Below are 17,636 nucleotides of genomic sequence, written 5' to 3'. Positions count from 1 at the left end.
TGCCCCCCCCCCCCCCCCCCTCACCGGTGGAGTGAGCACCCAATAACGCAGCTTGGCAGCAGTCATACCGGCACATATCAGTTCTGAGGGCAAAAGAATAAAATCCCACGGACGCTTAGCGATTGGCCACACGCATCATTTTGGCGGGATCGGTACGGTTAACGCAGTTACATACGGTGTGTATATTGCAGCGGCGCTCCCCCGCCTTCACCCACCTCCCGCCCTTCTTCTGCCGCACGGCGAAAGCCACGTCGCGGCTCTTCAACATCTTGAGGTCACCTCGTTTCCGCTTCAGTTTGCCCTTCTTCGTTAATTTTCTCGGACGGTCAGCCATTGCGAGTTTACGCTTCTGCTTTGGCATCTTTTTCACCCGCTTCCCCATCGTTGTCGTCCTCCTCTTTTACCGGCCTCCGCTCTTTTCCTCAACAGCACCAACGCACACACACACACCTTTCTACGCACCCCACTGCTGCTGTACTTCCCCACCGTCAAGGAGTGAAAACTACACTGCGTCCGTCCAAAAGAAAACACGGGCGGGATGTTGCCGAACAGTGCAACAACAACAACCAAAAAAAAAGAAGAAAAAAAGAGACAACAGCAATCAATAAATTCAAAACAATACAAAAGTAAATGAAGAGGCATGCGGAAAAAAAATAGAAACAAAGTAAAAAATAAAACGAAATAAGAAAAAATAGGCACGGATGAGCTCCCTAAAAGTCCCATAGCCACTGCAATAATCCCCCGTCCCTTTTGTTTGTGAAGGAATTCCAGACAATACAAACCATTCCCGTCTTCACTTCGCTCTCCCCACCCCGCGTCTAAAGGGTTGTCATGTACTCAAGCAACTCCATTGCAGTATCCAAGTGACCCAGGCGTTCTAGAAGGCGGCAGCAGCGAGATTGCTGCTCGGACGTCATGCTATGTCGCTGTCGCCATAAATTCTCCAGTAATACCACCAGAGTTTCACGATAACGGCCTCCGATTCCAATGCGCTGAATGGCAGCTATTGTGCCCAAAACCTCTTCCACGCTCATTTCGCCACCGTGACTACGAACTGCGTCACACAAAGGCCCAAATCGGTAGGAATCAAAGGGTGAAGCACTGCAATTCTTTGCAATGACGCTAAACACATGAGACAACGTTGCTGTCGGCTCCTCTCCCAAATGACGCGGTCGTATTTGTTCCGTCAAGTGAAGCACACGCTCCTTGGGACAGGTAGACCAGGTGCGAAGAAGGACCTCCACTGGATTCTCTCCTGAGAGTAGATCGGGTTTTTGAGGAATCATGGGGTGTTCGCGAACGCCAGCAAAGAGAAGAGCGTTCATCACAAAAGGTCCATCCGAGGGTTCAACGTTGTAACGCAGCCGCTCTGTCAGCACCTCAATTGATCGTTCCACTTTGTTTTTCCACGATTGGCGGAGCTCATCTGGAACGGAATCTATGGGCACCCCTCCCAAAGCGTACAACATTTGGCATCGTTGTTGTGTGGTTAGTTGAATGATGTCTCTTCGCACCCTCCGTGCCAACATCAGACGGTACTTGTAGTGCACAATCCCCAGACACGACAATGCATGGCCGATAGATACAAACCACTCTGAAGACAATTCCTCTTCGGGTGAGTAGCTGTATTCTAACGGATCGGTGGGGCGTAATGCGTGTAAAAAGATACCGTCCATAAAAGCACGTTCATTGGGCGGAGGCTGCCTAAGCATGGCAAGGCCCATTGTGTGTTTCCGTAACGCCGCTGCGTTGCACTTTTTAAAGTCCACCATACTGGAGAAAAACTTTTGATGAATATGTCGGTGTTGAAGAACACCTAAACTATAGATAACCTGTGCGAACTGCTGACATGTCACAAGTGCGTGAGTAGAAAAAAGCACCTCACAGCAGGCATTGCATAATTCAGCATCATACAACCCAAGTTCTGCGAGACTGCTCAAGCAGATCCCAGCATCAAGTTTTGACAGCTGCATTTCGCGCAGTGATTTAAGAATATGCCTTGCGGAAGGACATTTCTGTAGCTTTGCCTCCATTTGAATCTTGCCCTTGATAGGCAATAAACCCATCATATCAACACTCACTGGAGTAAAGTGAAAACCCTCGCCATAGACAATGTCTGTCCCTCGAAGAAGTGACAAAAGTGTTGAGGTATGTGGCCGTACTGACTGTTCTTTCCACTTCTGTAATGTTTTTTCTAGACATGGAGCCAGTAAAGATCTTAACGCTAATGATGGTGATGATGAGGGCATATTTTTCTTGTGTAAATCCCCCTCATTCGCCAGATTCCGAGCAAAAGAGACCAATGACTGGAGTACAGTGGCAGACTCATTCACGTCGCCATGATTACCGTCAACGTAGGCCTCAGCAAGCTGCCCTACAGTCTCCAGAGCCTCGTGCACGGGGTCCGTGTCGGCACGTGCAAATAGAGTTGCACAGCTCCTTAAAAAAATAGGAACATACGGCAGGTTTTGTCTTTTTATTTCGATATCATTGCAACGGCTTCGAATCATTTGAGTCGCTTCCGCCACGAGCTGCGAAGGATTCCCGTCGCGTCGGAGCATGCGCACCTGCAGACGACTCAGCTCTTCACACAACGATCTAAACGCGGCACACATTCCCGAGCACAAATGACACGCAAACTATTGTCCTGTTACAAAAAAAGTATGATTGTGGACAGGGTCGTTGGCGACGGAAACCCAAACATGAGCAAAAGCAAAAAGAAGAGAAGAATGACATCAACAAGATGAGACAACGAGTGTCGTAATTTTCAGGAAAGAGTAAATTTCCGCTCTCTCTTTTTCTTTTCAATTGACGCAAAAACACATGGGGAAAAAAAAAACACGTGACATCCCGTTCAATTTGTAGAATTGCCGTCTCGCAAATGGTACCGGGCATTCGTTCTGGTGAGTATGGCGGACGGTTCATCATGCCCGCGGCTATTGATATTCTCTGCGCTCTGACTTGCGTGGAAGGATTCATTCAGAGCAAACCCGTACTCTTCCATCATCCCAGCTCCGTATCCCCCAAAGGAATCAGGCGTACTCGAGCGTATCGCTCCAATCGCAAAACTATTTCTAGAGACATTGTCAGTGCTAGCAAACCCAATGGCATTATTCACTGCGTTATGAAGAGAAATGGAGTGTGAAGCCGCACTTTCTCCAGCCTGTTGAAGCGACGCTGGTGTTGAGTCTCTTTCATCGGGGGTACTGGACTCATCACTCCCACCGCGAAAGCGATCTAACAAATTACGGCGTTGTGTCGGAGGTGTACGAAACATATGAAGCGGCTTAAACTGCATATTTCCTTTTTCTTTGCTTTTTTCTTCATACCCCTCCGTTTTTGTTATTTTAGTTGCCGTTGGTGTCACGTTCTTCGTTTTTTCGGGTGCAAAACAGCCTAGAGACAAGGTGCCATGAGTTAAAAAAGAATATCCGTCTTCTTCCGTAGACGGTGGTGTCTCCCCGTCCTCCTTCCTCTGCCCGTCCATCTTCCTCGGCGGTACCGGGATGGCCACGGCAGAAGAACCTCGGTTTTCTCTCCGTATCGATGTCCTCGGATCTCCAGCGCCCGCTGATTGGACACTGGCCGACGCCAACATGCCGTACGAAGTGCCTAGTGATGGGGGGCGAGATCTCTCCACACTTTCCAACTCTGCAGGGGTTTTTCTTGTGAGGGGGTCACCTCCCTTTTGGGAACTTCGCAAAGAGCTGCGCCTTTCTTTGTCCTCGCCCCTACTGCAATTGAATTCATGGCCTTCCTCCTCTTTCTGCAGTTGACGTTGAGCAACCGCATTGGAAGCATGAAAGCCCTTTTCCTGTGACGTGCTGTTACGGGGCTTGATTGAAGGCAAGTCATTGTGTCCGTCCCCCATCTTTTCTTCGAGCCTTCGTAAATCCTTGCTATCCTTCTTCTTGTCGGCATGTCGATGGGATCGTCTCCTCTTTTTGCTTGCCCTGTGAGTCGAACTGGACAAGGACAATGACAGTGCCGGAAGCGCTGATGAAGACGCGGAGGAAGATCTACGATGACGTCGATTTTTCTTCGTTTTTTTCCGCGTGCGTGACCCCTGATGGCGTCTTGGACGCTCGTTGTTTTTTTCCTCACGTCCTTGTCGTAAAGCTGACGACGCCATTTTCACCTCATTGCTGGCCGCCAAAAGCTGTGCAACCGCTTGTGTCAAATCCTGCAACACCAAACCCAGCGGTGGTGAAGTCCCACAACTGCTACTGTTAGCCTTCAGCTTCACTGCGGAATCGGTTGTCTCAGCACCGCCGCCGCCGCAACCACCGCTGCGGCAATTCACAGAAGAAGCGGCCGCTGCCAATGGAGGTGCCGATGAAAACACGGCATCTTTCATGTGATACACCATAAATCGCAGGCGTGTCACCTCAGCGCTCAGCGCCTCCACCTCTCGCTCCAGCGTCTCCATTAGCATGATGACACTTCCCCACACACTAAACAGCACCCACTCCTCTTCTCCCCAGTGACGGCCCCTCCCAACAACTCACCGCCCAAATAATTACGAATCCTTCCGGCGCTACGCGCACCCCGTTTTTGTGCTTCCCCTCCGCGTGTTTGTGTTGTGGTGTTTCACCCCTTGGCGTTGCCCAAACTCAAGAAGAAAGGAACATACAAATAATATCAAAGGGAACCGGGAAGAAATTTTTACGTTTCTCCCTGAAGGCACTTCACACGCTTTTCCTCACAAAACAAAAAAAAAGCGAAAAAAAAAAAAAAGGGGATCTAAATTGAATGACAAACAAACAAGAAAATAAAAATAAAAATAAAAAGACAAACCAACACAACTCAGTCTTTGCTGGTTGTCATCTGTCACAGGAAGCATGGGCCCGCTCAACAATCCTGAAAGGAGTTGGTTAGACTACACACGATGATTACACGATTACAGAATCTTGTGATTTCACAAGGGCATGCAAAAACACATCACCTCCCTCCAAAAAAAAAAAAAAACAAAAAAACGCCACCACCACCACCACCAAGAAAATGAGGGCGGCATCTCCTGAAAATAAACAAACTTAAAGACAATCTCTTACACCGCAGTGTCCACACTGCCCTAATGACTGCCGCTGCTGTCGCATTGCATAGCCGCCGTGGAATGGTAACCCTCAGAGTAAGGGATGCTAAACTCCCTCAAAACAGAGGTAGCGTATGAGCCTGGAGGAAGGGAAAATTCCACCACAATTGCCTTACTCACTGCAGTCGTTGTGCAGGCGTCCTGTTCAATCTCATTATCCATCATACCATTATTATTGGTGTCACACATGGCTAACTTTTCCAAATCCGTAAGAATAATTGGCTCTCGCGGTCCTTTCGTGTTCACAAGGCGCATCTTTAGTCCTCTCGGCTTTACTACCAGCGGTCGATATGCCCCATGGTAATGATACACCTTCACAAGGGGATTCTCTGCATTCAAAAGCATCTCCGCTCCTCTCAATTTGAGCGCCGCAATGTACGACTCACGCGTGCAACTCGCAATACTTGGATACTGCAGTTCTTCGTCAGGGCCTGGAACAGTAAGAAGAACATCACACAGACAAAAAAGGCCAGTTGCCACGTCTTCTTCTGTGAGTCGCACCACCTCCGGCAGACCATCTTCCTTCATTAGGATTTTAAAATCCTCGTCATTGTCATCTGGTCGATTAGCACGCTCCCTTATGTGCGTATACAAATTTTTTAACAGCAAATCACCTGGGAGAGGTCCCACACCACGTTTCAATCGCTCCGAAGCCATGATATTCCAAATCAAACTCTGTACAGCATGACAGTACAACATACCCAAAGTTCGCGGTATCATGTGCAACGCGCCCAAAAAATCGTTGGGGCATTTTACCAAATGCTTCAGAATGTCACGCTCCTGAAAACAGTAGCGTGGAAGAAGCTTTAGCGCCTCATCAAAGGACCGTCGCTCCACAGCCTCCTTCGAGGGAAGGAGATTCGGTTCAACAATCGCTTTAGAATGAAATATCATGCGAAGTGCTTGTTCAAACTCTCCAGAAAGCAATTTGATACCAACATCACTTGTTAACACTTCCGTCGTGCCAAAGCGCTGAGGCCCGTAGTAGTTCACCACACCAACAGAGCCAATAACTTCTTGAATGACCTTCAGCATGTCAGGTGAAGGCTCTGTACTATCTGGTAAAAGACGGAGGGCAATAAGAAAATGATTGCCCAACGTATCACCAAGGCGCAGTCCACTCTCTGCCTCCTGGAAACCACATACCTTCAGTTCACAATCCGGACCAAATGACCGATCATTGATTTCAGAGAGCCGCTCGCACGAAAGGCCCCGAACCGCAACGCGCTGGAGAGTCACCGCCCTTTTGTCTTTTGTTCCGCTGAAAAGGAGTTGTCGCACCGGCAAACAAAGGTGTCCGGCAATTGCACGTAGGGCACGATTGCTGTCCATGTTTTCCTTGTATAGCGTAAAGTGCAAGAACTTTTGTAGGCGCAGTGGGTTTGAGCGACGCATTTCTTCCCTTCTTGACACTGACGTTGACTTTTCAATCACAAGGGACCCGTCCACAGTGCGACTCAAATACGACGGTCCAAGTGTATTCTTTACCGCTTCATGCACCCGTGTGCGCTGCGCCTTCGTCAGTGAAGAATCTCGAAGCATCACCCGATCAGCACCCGCACGCAAAGCTTCCAGAAGAGACGACAAATCCTCCGGACCCAATAGCGATGAAAATTGCGCCTGTACATGCTCCAGTAACAATATCGGTTGAGCATCCAACGCTGTAGCCATCGCCTCCTCCTCCTTCTCCTCTCGTGGCCGTTTCACAGCCTTCAATTTGCTGTCCAACCGCTCGACCGTTGGCAGCTGCTCCAGCACAAGCGGCTCACCGTTGTTGTACAACGGAGACAACTCCCGCACCACAAAGTCCGAGTACAACGTTTTCAGGGACACCAGTGGTCGCCTAAAACCCAAGTTCATGCCCTTTTCCGCGAGAATAGCGTCCGTGAGAAAAAAGTGCATCCCGATACATTCTTCACGATCGTCTGCCCCTCCGGCCGAGCAAATCTCCACCATTTCCGTTTCTAAAACCAAGATCTCGGGCAGGCGCACACCCGCACGGAAATGAAAAAAAGAAAAAAAGAACAGAAAAGAAAGTGAATGCAAGCCAACAATAAAAAAAAAAGACAGAAAATAAAAAACACAAGAACCTCAAAAAAAACCAAAAAACATAAGATTCTTTTCTTGGTGCATATATATATATATATATATATATATATATATATATATATATATATATATATATATATATGCATTTGGTGGAGGAAAGAGAATCGTCATTGATTGCGTCAGAGCAAATTGGCAAGGCGGCTTGAAACCGCGGGGAGTTCTGCGGCGACTCGACGTGCGACTCCCTCCAACTCAGTTCTCCCCTCCGCAGCAACACATGCCAAAGTGAAGAGAACTGCGTTGAAATCAGAGAATGCTTCGGGGCTTCGCGGCTGTTGTAGTCGCTCCTTCACCCTACGCTCAACGGCGCGAATATCATTCAAGGTGTACCAACTCGGGCACGCGACTATTTCATGTTCAAGAGGCGATCTTGACGTCACGTCCTCTCCCAATCTCGTGTCAAGACCCTTTTTTGCATCTCCCATCTGTATCCAAGAGCGACACTCCTCCGTCATTGCACTATCCATGCTCTTGATTTTCAGTGCGACCCTTTGAATCTCCAATCGATTTTCTTTTGGAATGCCTCTTTTCAACTCGTTGTAGTACTTCAAGCAACTGGCGACAATAATCCGAAAGTCTGCTGCAGCTATGCGAGCAGCCAAATGGCGACTTGCTACAACGTTCCGTAGACGATGCAACTCTGTATTTGAACATAAATGACGCGCCGCGGCATCAAACAGAATAAGCTGGGATATATCGCCAACAATACGATTTAGTCCCAATGCCTCTCCCAATTGTGCAACACGTTCACCAGATCCGTCTGTATACGTGCTCCTATAATTCATAAAGGCAAACTCTTTTAGGAATGAGCTACGCATTTGCATTTTAGTCTCCATCTGTTGCCTCTCCGGGAACTCCGTAAAGTCGCCATCCGGGCGCAGGTGCAGCATTCTCTCCCTCGCGTCAAACATGGAGTCCCACGGAACTGAGAGAGACGCGGATGGTGAGGCGACGGAAGAAAGTTGGGTGCCGACCTCCGTAAAGGCAAAAAACATAATGGTGTCCAGAAAAGAGGAGACTTCACGAATACGTCCTACTAACGGCTCGGGACTGGTACGAAACAATTTTATGAGAGGTTCAAGCTGTTGCCGCATGAGAAGAGGCACATGTGCGAAAAGTGCGTTGTTGTCATAGGACAACAATGAAGACCACGCCTCAACGACCTTCTCACAACTCTCTAAGTTACTCGCATCCCCCACAATGTCAGCCAAAACGCCTTGAGCCAGTGTTAAAAGTTCGCGGCAACTGTTAAAGTAATCACGCGTGGAACGACTTCCCTTTGGACGCCGCGCCAGACTCTTCACAAGATCGTCACTCCCCTCAAAGAGGTTGGCATCTGGGGCCAAATTCTTCTGAATAAATGCCAGAGGCTCCTCACGAAGAGGTTCCAATTCCCACTCAAGGAGGATCAACTCTACCACAAGGATCAAACCTAATCCTGCCACCTCTTGTGGCGTTGCTGTGTGAATCCATGGCCGTTCTTGAGGCGATTTGGGCATGAGAGCTGCAGTGACAGATAGAATTGGTTTCAACACGCGCTCTGAAAAGACAACATGACTCCATGTTCGTTCCTTATACCATGGGGTCCCTACATTCAATTCAAACGTTTCTTTCCTAATAGAAATTAATTTGAATAATTCAACCATGTCTACCCCACCCAGGGCCCTCTTCATTTCGTCTCTCCCCATGATATTCTCACACAGAAACTGAGCCACAGAGGTGGGGAAAATTCCGAAGCAATACGCACTCAATGTATCACCCCCCTCGCATGGAAGCAAACCGCACATGCGTATTCTTTGATAACACTTTTTTCCCGAATCCGTGATGGATGCTTGAAGTTGACTCTTCCAGCAATGAAGCATCACTCGAAATGCCAACAATTGACGCAATAAACGCAAATAACGAGTATAATAAGCATGCCCGACAGGCTTTTCGTGTTGACGTATGATCATGCACAGAATCAGCAATAGTACGCATGCTTCATTTCCCCCATAGTTCGTACCAGCAATTCCCGTTGTAAAACATGGAACATGTTCCACACCCGTAAGAAATGCCGCGTCATTACACGTTTTCAACAAAAAAACAAGATCTGATAATGACCCTAAAGAGGCCAACGTAGGCCGCCTGGCAAAAGAACAACATAGCCAAGACAGGGAAATCACCGCTACATCCACAGTTTGAAAACCCAATGCACTAAAGACCTCCAACTGCTGCAATAAAGAGCCGAGGCCACGGCCAGCAGAGCTGTAAAATACGGCCCCAATCTCAGCCCATATATCCTCCTCTGCATCGCTCGCATTCTCAAAAGCCCACATCTTGTCACGCAAAAATTCCAACTTATACCCCCCACAATGAAAATGTTTTAAAAAGGCATCCAAAGGAATCGAAGGAATTTGTGTAAAATTAGTTTCTGGTGGAGCGTCCTTATGCATGGCCAATAGCCGTTGCATAGAGGGAAGAATATCCTCCAAGAAATGCACAAACTCTGGAAAACCGCCACTGAAGAGCATCTCCGATGCTGCACTCACTCCCTGTAAAAGAGATGGATGCGATTCCCCCTCCTCCGAAAAGAGAGCCTCGCTATTTGGCAACTTTGACGCCTTCATGCCCGGCTGCTGCATTCCATCATTTAACCCTCTCAACATCATTGCCCGATGATAATTTGTCACACAAGCAAGTCGCAGTTCCAAATAATTCAGACATTGGGCCGCGGTAATGTTACGTGGAACAGTCTCCACTGTCGTATCCATACCCATAGGGAAACAACGTTCATCAGATACCCCAGGCGAAAATTTACTCTTTACAGTATTCTCCAATTTCTTCATCTGCAATCGGTAGGCGGAGAAAAGCCTCTCGTCTGTCACTGGAGTAGGAAGCGGCAAACGCAATGCTGATATAAAAATATCTCGCGGCATTATTTGGTACCCTTTTTCCCGCAACGTCTTAAAAGAACTTTCTCCCTCATTCAGTAAAGCAGAAGGATCAGCAAATAAAAATGAAGAAGGAATTTCTTCTTCCTTCTTCGCGTTCAGCTCCACATTTACCCGTATGACTTCTCTGAAGGGCGTTAGTAGGAGGATAGACAATGCAGAGGAGACGGATTCTGGACGAAGCAGAATGGATCCCTGAGGAACGTGGCGAGCTGCCAGGCGTTCTCCCAAACGTATAGAGTACACCTCCACAGCATAACGAAGTAGTAGGTGCACAACAAGCAATAACATACGTTTTCCAGCAATGGTAGCTACGCACCATTGAAATTTAGCAGAACGGCAACCCTTCATCACCCGCCAGAGGGCACCGCCCATCAAGTCATACAAATAAATACGTCCAGAACTCTCACTGTAACAAGCAGCCCATTGAAAGGTGGGGTCCACCTGGACAACATTAAACACTATGTCAGCCTCAAAAAAAGCATCCTTCGCTTGTTGATGTCGCTTGGCTAAACGTTGCGGTTTCATTGCACCCCTATCTTCATTTTCTGAGGACCTTTGCCATATTCTCCGCGCCATTCCACCCAGGACCGAGACCACAGCTCTTACAGTTTTCCGTGCAGAAAAGGCGGCACGTGTACTTTCAAAGGTGTACATGGAAAGTGCTGGAGCCTCACCACACAAAATAAGAGATTCCATGGCCTGTGGGCCATTGCGGAGAATCGCCGCCGTGTCCGAAAGGTTGCCAAAAAAGAAGGCTGCATCACGAATACTGCGTCCCATAGGACTATTCGACGTGATCGGTTGTGTCCGCAACTCCACGGCAGAGTACCGCTCTTCCTCTGAGACGATAAAGACGGATTCTATGCAAGAGGCAAAATGGGCAGCTGGTCCAGCAGAAGGAAATGAGCTGATACTGCTATCAGGCGACCACTCCAAGAGAAAGTATGGGCGTTTTCCATCAAGACGTTGCTCTGCCACAGAAAGGAAAATGTCAAGGACATTTCGACTTAGTAATACGACCCTTCCCCTACTGTGGACGACGCACACCGCGTGGAGAGTCCCTATCGGCAGAGAAGCGGTACTTTGAGCGATGTTTGCATTGAAACGTACATCTGGCCCAGTGCCATGCAAAACGAAACGAACGACTGATTCATTCCGACACGTCGGTGGCGTCTCATCTCCTTGGGACTTTTCAAGCTGACTGTGTGTAAAGACTCCATGGTACTGAAACTGCGCCAGCGCCATGATTGTCCCACGGAGTGCATTGCAAATAAAGACTGTCCCGTTGGATGTTCCAATAAACAAATGCAAATAAGTAGATTCCAACGCGCGTTTCTTTTTAGGTAAGACTTCTCTAGAGTCTTCTACCTTTCGGTAATCACAAGCAAGCTCAATCGCCGTAATCATTCCCTCTTCTTCCAGCACCTGAAAGAACTTTGGTATTCGAAAGCTGCTTTGAAGATTTTCAAGTAACGTTTCATGTTCCACCACCTCACTTGCTGCTGAAGAATGAGATTTGGCATCCATCACGACGGTGTTGGTGGTAAAAGTGGAATCCGCAGCCGCAGCATTAGTATTATTATTATTGGTGTCCAAAATAAACTCCACAGTACACCTGTTTTTCGCGGCATTCACCGAAGCGAAAAGGTATGCGCCTTTCATCAGCTCAACATATGTGACACATAACGGGAAGGATTGCGACACCGCTTCCGCATGTTTAAGTACACCGACTTGCCTTAATGAAAGTGACGCCATATGTAATTTGTCCCTTCCTGGGGTTGTTGCTGCCGCTGTCGGCTAAAAGGGAAACAACCAAAGAAGGGAGAGAGAGAGAGAGAGAGAAAATGTGTGTGTATGTGTGACTGACCTTCTTGGCCACTCCAGCTAAATAAGCAAGGCGCCAAAACAATTCTTCCTTTATTTATTTTTGTGCTCTGGGACACACAATGCACTGCAACTTTTCTCTTCTTCGTGGCCGCTGTCGATATATAGAAATACATATCAGGAGAAAAAGAGCAATGGTAATCATCCTCGGAGAATCCATAAAGTCAACCAAATCCTTCGGAGTTCAGAAAACCCAGCGAGACATGGTGAAACACAAGACGTTCCCAAACACATTCTTATTCCTCATTCCTTACTCCAGAAAAGGTCACTCCCTCACTGCTTGGCCGCGTTGTCTCCAGTTGCCTTGACAACGTCTTGTTTGGGGGGATCCGTTTCATGTAGGCTCTGCTTCTTTTCTTGTTCCCATGTCACTACGGAGTTGAGGACCATGTTGTTGGGGACATGCAGCAGGTGGCCCTCCGAGCTGCGCAGGTACAAATACCGCGTGTCCCAGTCCACCACCTTCCCTTTGACGACATTAAGGCCAGTCCCAATGCAAACCTGATTCCCTGTTCGAAGTGACTGTTGACCGCTCAGCACAATGCTCGCGACAAAGTTGGTACCAAAGTCCTTGCAAGCAAATCCAATTGTGGCCCCTGTTACACCCGCAGCAGCGATAAGAGGCGAGGTATCAACACCGATCGTGCCAAGCAACGAAAAGGCCACAGCTCCCTGCACCAGCAAAGCGCTTACTCGACTAGCAAGACTACGTTGACTGGGGTCAGCAATAATGCCAGTGTCAAGATAGAAGCGATTGAAAAAGCGTTTCATCACAAATGTTTCTCTCCCTTCACCGATGCGTTAAAGAAAAAAAAAAAAAAAAGAGTGTTCGACTCGCCAACAAGCAAGAGCGCAGCGTACACTGGGGAAAAGCAGGTACTTCTCACAGGTCTTTTCCACTCACACATATAGATACGCAGACAGAAAGTGTTAAGATATTTTTAACCAAGGCTGCCGTCTAAACAAAGTCAATTTCAATTCTTCATTCTTTTCTTCACTAGTTCAGCTAAATCATAAAATTATTACAAAAGATAGTTCTGCAAAAAAAAAAAAGAACTCGTCTCCTTCGTCGTAGACCCTTACAGCCAATAGGATTCATTTCGTTTTTTCTCATTTTACTCATGCGCCGGAGTAGCACCTCTTATGAGGCAAGTTTCTCGTGTCTACAGTCCAGTGCTGGCTGCTCCTCCTGCCTTTGTAATCTTCTTGTTCACCACGGGACCATTCTTTCCACCTCTTGTGTAGTCCTCGCGACGGCGGCCGCTTGACCTAAGGAACTGCTGATACTGCGGAGAATTGACGTCGTAGATCATAATACTTCCTTTATTTTGCAAAAGATTTATATGCAAGTATTTTCGGCAAGTTTGTTCTGTGCGTGGGTTTAGGGTTGTGTGTATGGCTTTCTTCAAATGCCACCGTGGGAGAAAAAAAAGAAAGAAAAAAAAAAGTAAAAATAACAACCATAAATCTTCATAAAATCCCTATTATTATTATTATTATTATTATTATTGATTCATCCAAGTGGGAGGATGACACACGTGCAACACCACTCCCAAAGGCGTCCTGCTTTGTGTTGGTCTCGTGTTAAATGATGAAGTGCGTAGTTTTACTCGACATCTGCTACACCTGGAACCCAGGCTGTAACAATTAATATCACTCCTGCTCCCGTCGTTCATCACCCTCTTCTCTTTGTCGCTTAAACGGCATTTTTCCATCCGTCTCGGTACTCTTCGCCTGCTCCAGCAGAATTGCTTTTGAGACCTCCTCCAGGCGTGGCCGTGGGATGCCGTTTGTCTCAGTCTTGATCGCCGTTAACAAATATCCGCCTGCGGTACTCATGTTTACTGTCGGATGTGTACGGTTTGGAAGGATTTGATGGTGACGGTACCATGTCTCGGAAACACAAATGTTCACACACTCCCTCCATAGCCTCGCAAAAGCGCCAGACAAGTCCTCCAGAAATTGACTGTACACCACAATGTGGCCGCCCAGCGCAATAAAGGGCAACAGTTCATTAATTAAGCTCTCGGATTCCGTGTCGTTCACAATAATGAGTGAGTCGGCCGGCCTTTCCTTTAACATGCGACGTGCGTCAATCCCACGTATCCACTGCGATGGACCTTCAATATCACCATTTCCTCTTTTCTTGTTGCCTTTATTGGTGTTGTTTTTCCCAGTGCCTGTCTTCTTCTTCTCGTCTCCCGGATTCTGTTCCTCTTCTGTACCTTCCCTGCCAAGAAGAAAAGCATCATTTCGAGGGATGGCTTTCCAAAGCTCCCGCACGCGAGTGAGGCCCATCGCCTGCGCCAGAAACACGTTGGGCTGTGCAACCTTATCCATCACTTGCATTATTACACCGTCGTTCCCAAGACGTGTGAGCAGTGCTGCTGCCAAGTGGCCATTTGTTTTTTCGTACACGAGAACACGACTACCACTATGTACATCACTGTGGTGCAAAATAAGCGCCAAAGTGTCAGCGCGAAGCCGCATTGACCGTGTTTCCTCCGGTTCCACATCCGATGGGTTGATTGTCGGGAGATAAATCTCTGCGGCGGCGTCAGGTGTCACGCGTTCCACCTTGTATAATGTACCGTAACGCTTCTTTTTTTTTCGAAGATACTTCTCTTGCGAGTATGCCGTCTTTGTGTGAAACGTCGTGCTCTTCTGCACGAGGGTGGTCAGGAATGCGTCAACACCCTTTTCTTGACGCAAAGCAGCAATCTCGACGTTTGAAAGAATTTGATTTCGGTTATCGTCCACAAGGTGTCGATTATCACGTGCGTCTTCGAGACGCTGCTGCAGGCTCGTGATGTCAAGGTCGGGATACGCATTCGTTGGGAGAAGCACGCGGTCTTTGGGGTCGTACCGGAGCACCTCGCCAAATCGCAGGCCGACGAGTTTCTCGAGTTGCACCACCCCCGAGCTGCCGAGGCGCAATTTGTTGTCCGCCTGCACCAACGCCATTCGTTTCACGCCGCCGCCGGTGATGATGACGTGATCGCCCAGCGCAATGCGGCCGTCCGTCCTCGGTTCTTCCGCATCACTGCCACCGCTGCCGGTCATGGTGCGTCACCCACCTTTCTGTGGGATGAGGCCGCAGCAAATTAGGGGGAAAAAATAAAAATAAAAAAATAAATTAAAAACGCAACGAAAAGCAGCACCGCAAAAAAAAAAAAAAAAGGCTTAAAGCCTCCTGCTGGTGTCGCACAAAAAGAACCAAGAACAACAACAACAGGATATTCGATAAATAATGGGTAACAGGATTCACGAGGAATCTGCGGGGTTTCATCCTTTTTTTTTTCTTTTTTGCCCTCATTTCACATCCACCGGCGTGTTTCCCTCCTTTTTAAAAAAAAATTAAATCAACGCCTTTCGACACGCGGCGCGACACTCCGCCACGGCGTTAGCGAAGATACGCTCGCCCAAATCATCTTCCGTGTCTAATTTTTTATCCAATGCAGTTCCTGAGGGTGGCGGAGTCGATGATGGCAACACCGCAGTCTCAGCCACAACTTCCCTCGGTGAAGGGTGGCGAAAGCAACGACCATCAACGCAGAGGACAGAAGCGAAATGCCGCTGAAGGATTTTATCATATGCCCCTTTATCGCGGCAAATGGGGTTTTCGAGGAGAAGTGTTTCGTGCGTGTCGCCAGAGAGAGGCATCTCCCGCTGCAGAAAAAGAGAACGGAGGTTTGGGAGCTGCGCCAAGGGCACAATTGCCATCTCGTTGCTCAGCTGGTTTCCTTCCAAACGGACCTCCTCCAGAAGCGAGCAGCGGTCAACGCCTGCCAGATCTTCCACTTCATTCTCCGAAGCGTTTATGTACCTCAGCGAGCCAGCAAGCAGGGCAATCCCTTCAAGACTAGTGAGGCAATTTCGCGAGACATCAACACGCACCAGCGCAAGGCAACGAGCAAAACCATCACCCAACGACCGGAGACCTCGTGAACAAAGTGAGATCTGAAACACCATCTCCACGTCGTACTGACGCGAGACACGCAGAATGCACTCCTCACTCAGAGTGCCCTCCTCTACAGTGTTATCAGTTCCTGATGGCATAACTTTCAATGGAAGACACAAGAGTCACATTTAACCAAGGAAGAAGAAAACACAAAAAAAAAAAGGTGAAGATAATTCCAGATCAGATCCGGCGTCTGTGTTTATGCCAAAATAAAAAACGCGGAAGACGCTCCCGCCATTTCCATTCCACCTATCAGTTATTCTGCGGCATCATGTTGTACGTCAACCCCCGCAAAATTGGATGCACACCACGCCTCAATACCAAAAATATATACAAATGTGTTTAGTTCAATCCATTTAATGAGGCTAATCGCCGCTTGTTAATGTAATCGTTCAGTCTCTCTTCCTGGTAACGCCTGCGCAGCACAGTGGGCCTCATATGCCACGGTATTTCCACACTGAACTCATCACAAAGTAGCTCCACTGATTCACGAAACGTTGCATTGGTCCGTAGTGCTTCCCGATGCTCCAACGCTCGCATTGCCACAGCATGCACAGATGCAGTATACCCCATTTCCACCTCCACCGCCAGACGTGCGGCATGACCCAGTTGGGCCATCGTCATGCGGTCAACGTGATGCTCCAAACAAACAAAGCAGTTGACAGCCAGCTTTGAAGGAATAGGAACATCCAAGTCAACTGTTGCCTGAAGTAGAGTAAGGACTTGTGATATGTCTAGTCGTATCTCACGACTGCACTGTTCCTCCAATGTCGTAAGGAGACGCAATACGAGAACATCGTCCCGAAGGCCAAAGGCGGCGTGACACTGCAGCACACGTATCAATGTACTACGCCTGCACTGATCCACCATAGAAAGTACCCGAGTGCCAATGGCATCGAGGAGTGACTCCAAGGCTTCTGTCAGTTGCAGAGCAAGCACCGCAGAGAGGACCATCTCCATATCTTCATGAGACATGACGTTGACAACTTCACCCAACAAAGACATCATAAAAGACTCGTAATGACAAAAAAGTTCTAAATCCGATGAAAGAGCCCTAAAAGCAACGCAACGACTGTGAGCGTCTGCTTCTCGACAAGTCCGCTGAAAAACGTTACCAAATTGTGAGCTATCCAGTTTTACAAGATGCCAAAATTTCAGTCGGCTAATGCATTGTAGAAGTTTCGAAAACTCACTGGATGTCATCTTGTCACATTCCTTAATTAATTCAGTGCACACTTCTTCCGCAACCACCGCATGCGTATGTGCAAATCCAGCCATGTCTTTCTGTTCCACCAATGTGCTTAAAATCACCAACCGTTCTGGCAACGATGAGTACCGCTCTCTCACAACCTGCAAAACACGAGGTGCAATCTGATGATGGATCGCTCCATCTGTTCCTAGTCTTTCCTTACTGCATAGTGAGGCTTTTTGAGATGCGCCCTCACTCAACAATAAGGCCAAGGCCAACACGTTTCCCAGCGGATATGATACCGGTGAAGACAACAACTTCTCATCATTATTCTCCGCTCGCGACAATTTTCCAAAGAAACTCTCCGTAATCTCCAGCTTCATCTTATCATTCAACAATTTGTGCTTTTGAAGGAGACGGCAAAGCGTGAGAAGGCCTTCCAGATCTGCCAAGAGCCCTGGTAGCACC

The 17,636-nt window shown here is 48.0% G+C and overlaps 9 protein-coding genes across 9 annotated transcripts, besides 14 other annotated features; all 9 read right to left on the bottom strand.

Moving 5' to 3' along the window:
- Positions 1 to 10,366: a sequence feature (heterozygous, non-Esmeraldo-like haplotype).
- Tc00.1047053509795.89 (phosphoprotein lepp12, putative) lies at positions 116 to 382 on the bottom strand (the record flags this gene model as incomplete). The annotated part of the gene is made up of 1 exon (XM_803852.1): positions 116 to 382. One exon carries the CDS (start codon positions 380 to 382, stop codon positions 116 to 118), a length of 267 nt encoding a protein of 88 aa, XP_808945.1.
- Positions 569 to 692: a sequence feature (T-rich).
- On the bottom strand, positions 819 to 2,615 carry Tc00.1047053509795.80 (hypothetical protein, conserved; the record flags this gene model as incomplete). The annotated part of the gene is made up of 1 exon (XM_803851.1): positions 819 to 2,615. The coding sequence occupies one exon, from the start codon at positions 2,613 to 2,615 to the stop codon at positions 819 to 821; it is 1,797 nt and encodes a 598-aa protein (XP_808944.1).
- Tc00.1047053509795.70 (hypothetical protein, conserved) lies at positions 2,855 to 4,435 on the bottom strand (the record flags this gene model as incomplete). Its single annotated transcript, XM_803850.1, has 1 exon — positions 2,855 to 4,435. One exon carries the CDS (start codon positions 4,433 to 4,435, stop codon positions 2,855 to 2,857), a length of 1,581 nt encoding a protein of 526 aa, XP_808943.1.
- Positions 4,769 to 4,790: a microsatellite.
- Positions 5,072 to 7,048, bottom strand: Tc00.1047053509795.60 (hypothetical protein, conserved; the record flags this gene model as incomplete). The annotated part of the gene is made up of 1 exon (XM_803849.1): positions 5,072 to 7,048. The coding sequence occupies one exon, from the start codon at positions 7,046 to 7,048 to the stop codon at positions 5,072 to 5,074; it is 1,977 nt and encodes a 658-aa protein (XP_808942.1).
- Positions 7,095 to 7,201: a sequence feature (T-rich).
- Positions 7,224 to 7,283: a microsatellite.
- Positions 7,321 to 11,889, bottom strand: Tc00.1047053509795.50 (hypothetical protein, conserved; the record flags this gene model as incomplete). The annotated part of the gene is made up of 1 exon (XM_803848.1): positions 7,321 to 11,889. The coding sequence occupies one exon, from the start codon at positions 11,887 to 11,889 to the stop codon at positions 7,321 to 7,323; it is 4,569 nt and encodes a 1,522-aa protein (XP_808941.1).
- Positions 10,367 to 10,604: a sequence feature (haploid, non-Esmeraldo-like haplotype).
- Positions 10,605 to 10,908: a sequence feature (areas not merged during assembly with more than two copies in the genome that could not be assigned to a particular haplotype).
- Positions 10,909 to 11,324: a sequence feature (areas merged during assembly that could not be assigned to a particular haplotype. This can correspond to areas where the two haplotypes were merged or to regions with more than two copies in the genome that were merged during assembly.).
- Positions 11,325 to 16,852: a sequence feature (heterozygous, non-Esmeraldo-like haplotype).
- Positions 11,954 to 11,976: a microsatellite.
- Positions 12,292 to 12,789, bottom strand: Tc00.1047053509795.40 (hypothetical protein, conserved; the record flags this gene model as incomplete). Its single annotated transcript, XM_803847.1, has 1 exon — positions 12,292 to 12,789. One exon carries the CDS (start codon positions 12,787 to 12,789, stop codon positions 12,292 to 12,294), a length of 498 nt encoding a protein of 165 aa, XP_808940.1.
- Positions 13,441 to 13,478: a sequence feature (T-rich).
- Positions 13,501 to 13,528: a microsatellite.
- Positions 13,672 to 15,081, bottom strand: Tc00.1047053509795.30 (hypothetical protein, conserved; the record flags this gene model as incomplete). Its single annotated transcript, XM_803846.1, has 1 exon — positions 13,672 to 15,081. One exon carries the CDS (start codon positions 15,079 to 15,081, stop codon positions 13,672 to 13,674), a length of 1,410 nt encoding a protein of 469 aa, XP_808939.1.
- Positions 15,131 to 15,198: a sequence feature (T-rich).
- On the bottom strand, positions 15,376 to 16,077 carry Tc00.1047053509795.20 (hypothetical protein, conserved; the record flags this gene model as incomplete). Its single annotated transcript, XM_803845.1, has 1 exon — positions 15,376 to 16,077. The coding sequence occupies one exon, from the start codon at positions 16,075 to 16,077 to the stop codon at positions 15,376 to 15,378; it is 702 nt and encodes a 233-aa protein (XP_808938.1).
- Positions 16,322 to 17,636, bottom strand: Tc00.1047053509795.10 (hypothetical protein, conserved; the record flags this gene model as incomplete). Its single annotated transcript, XM_803844.1, has 1 exon — positions 16,322 to 17,636. A coding segment is annotated over one exon (1,315 nt), but the record flags the coding sequence as incomplete, so codon positions are not given.
- Positions 16,853 to 17,636: a sequence feature (areas merged during assembly that could not be assigned to a particular haplotype. This can correspond to areas where the two haplotypes were merged or to regions with more than two copies in the genome that were merged during assembly.).

Source organism: Trypanosoma cruzi, genomic scaffold, assembly GCF_000209065.1.
Source record: "Trypanosoma cruzi strain CL Brener 1047053516467 genomic scaffold, whole genome shotgun sequence".
Classification (NCBI taxonomy): domain Eukaryota; phylum Euglenozoa; class Kinetoplastea; order Trypanosomatida; family Trypanosomatidae; genus Trypanosoma; species Trypanosoma cruzi.
Note: the sequence above shows the minus strand (reverse complement) of the source record. Positions and strands in the feature narration are given on the sequence as shown.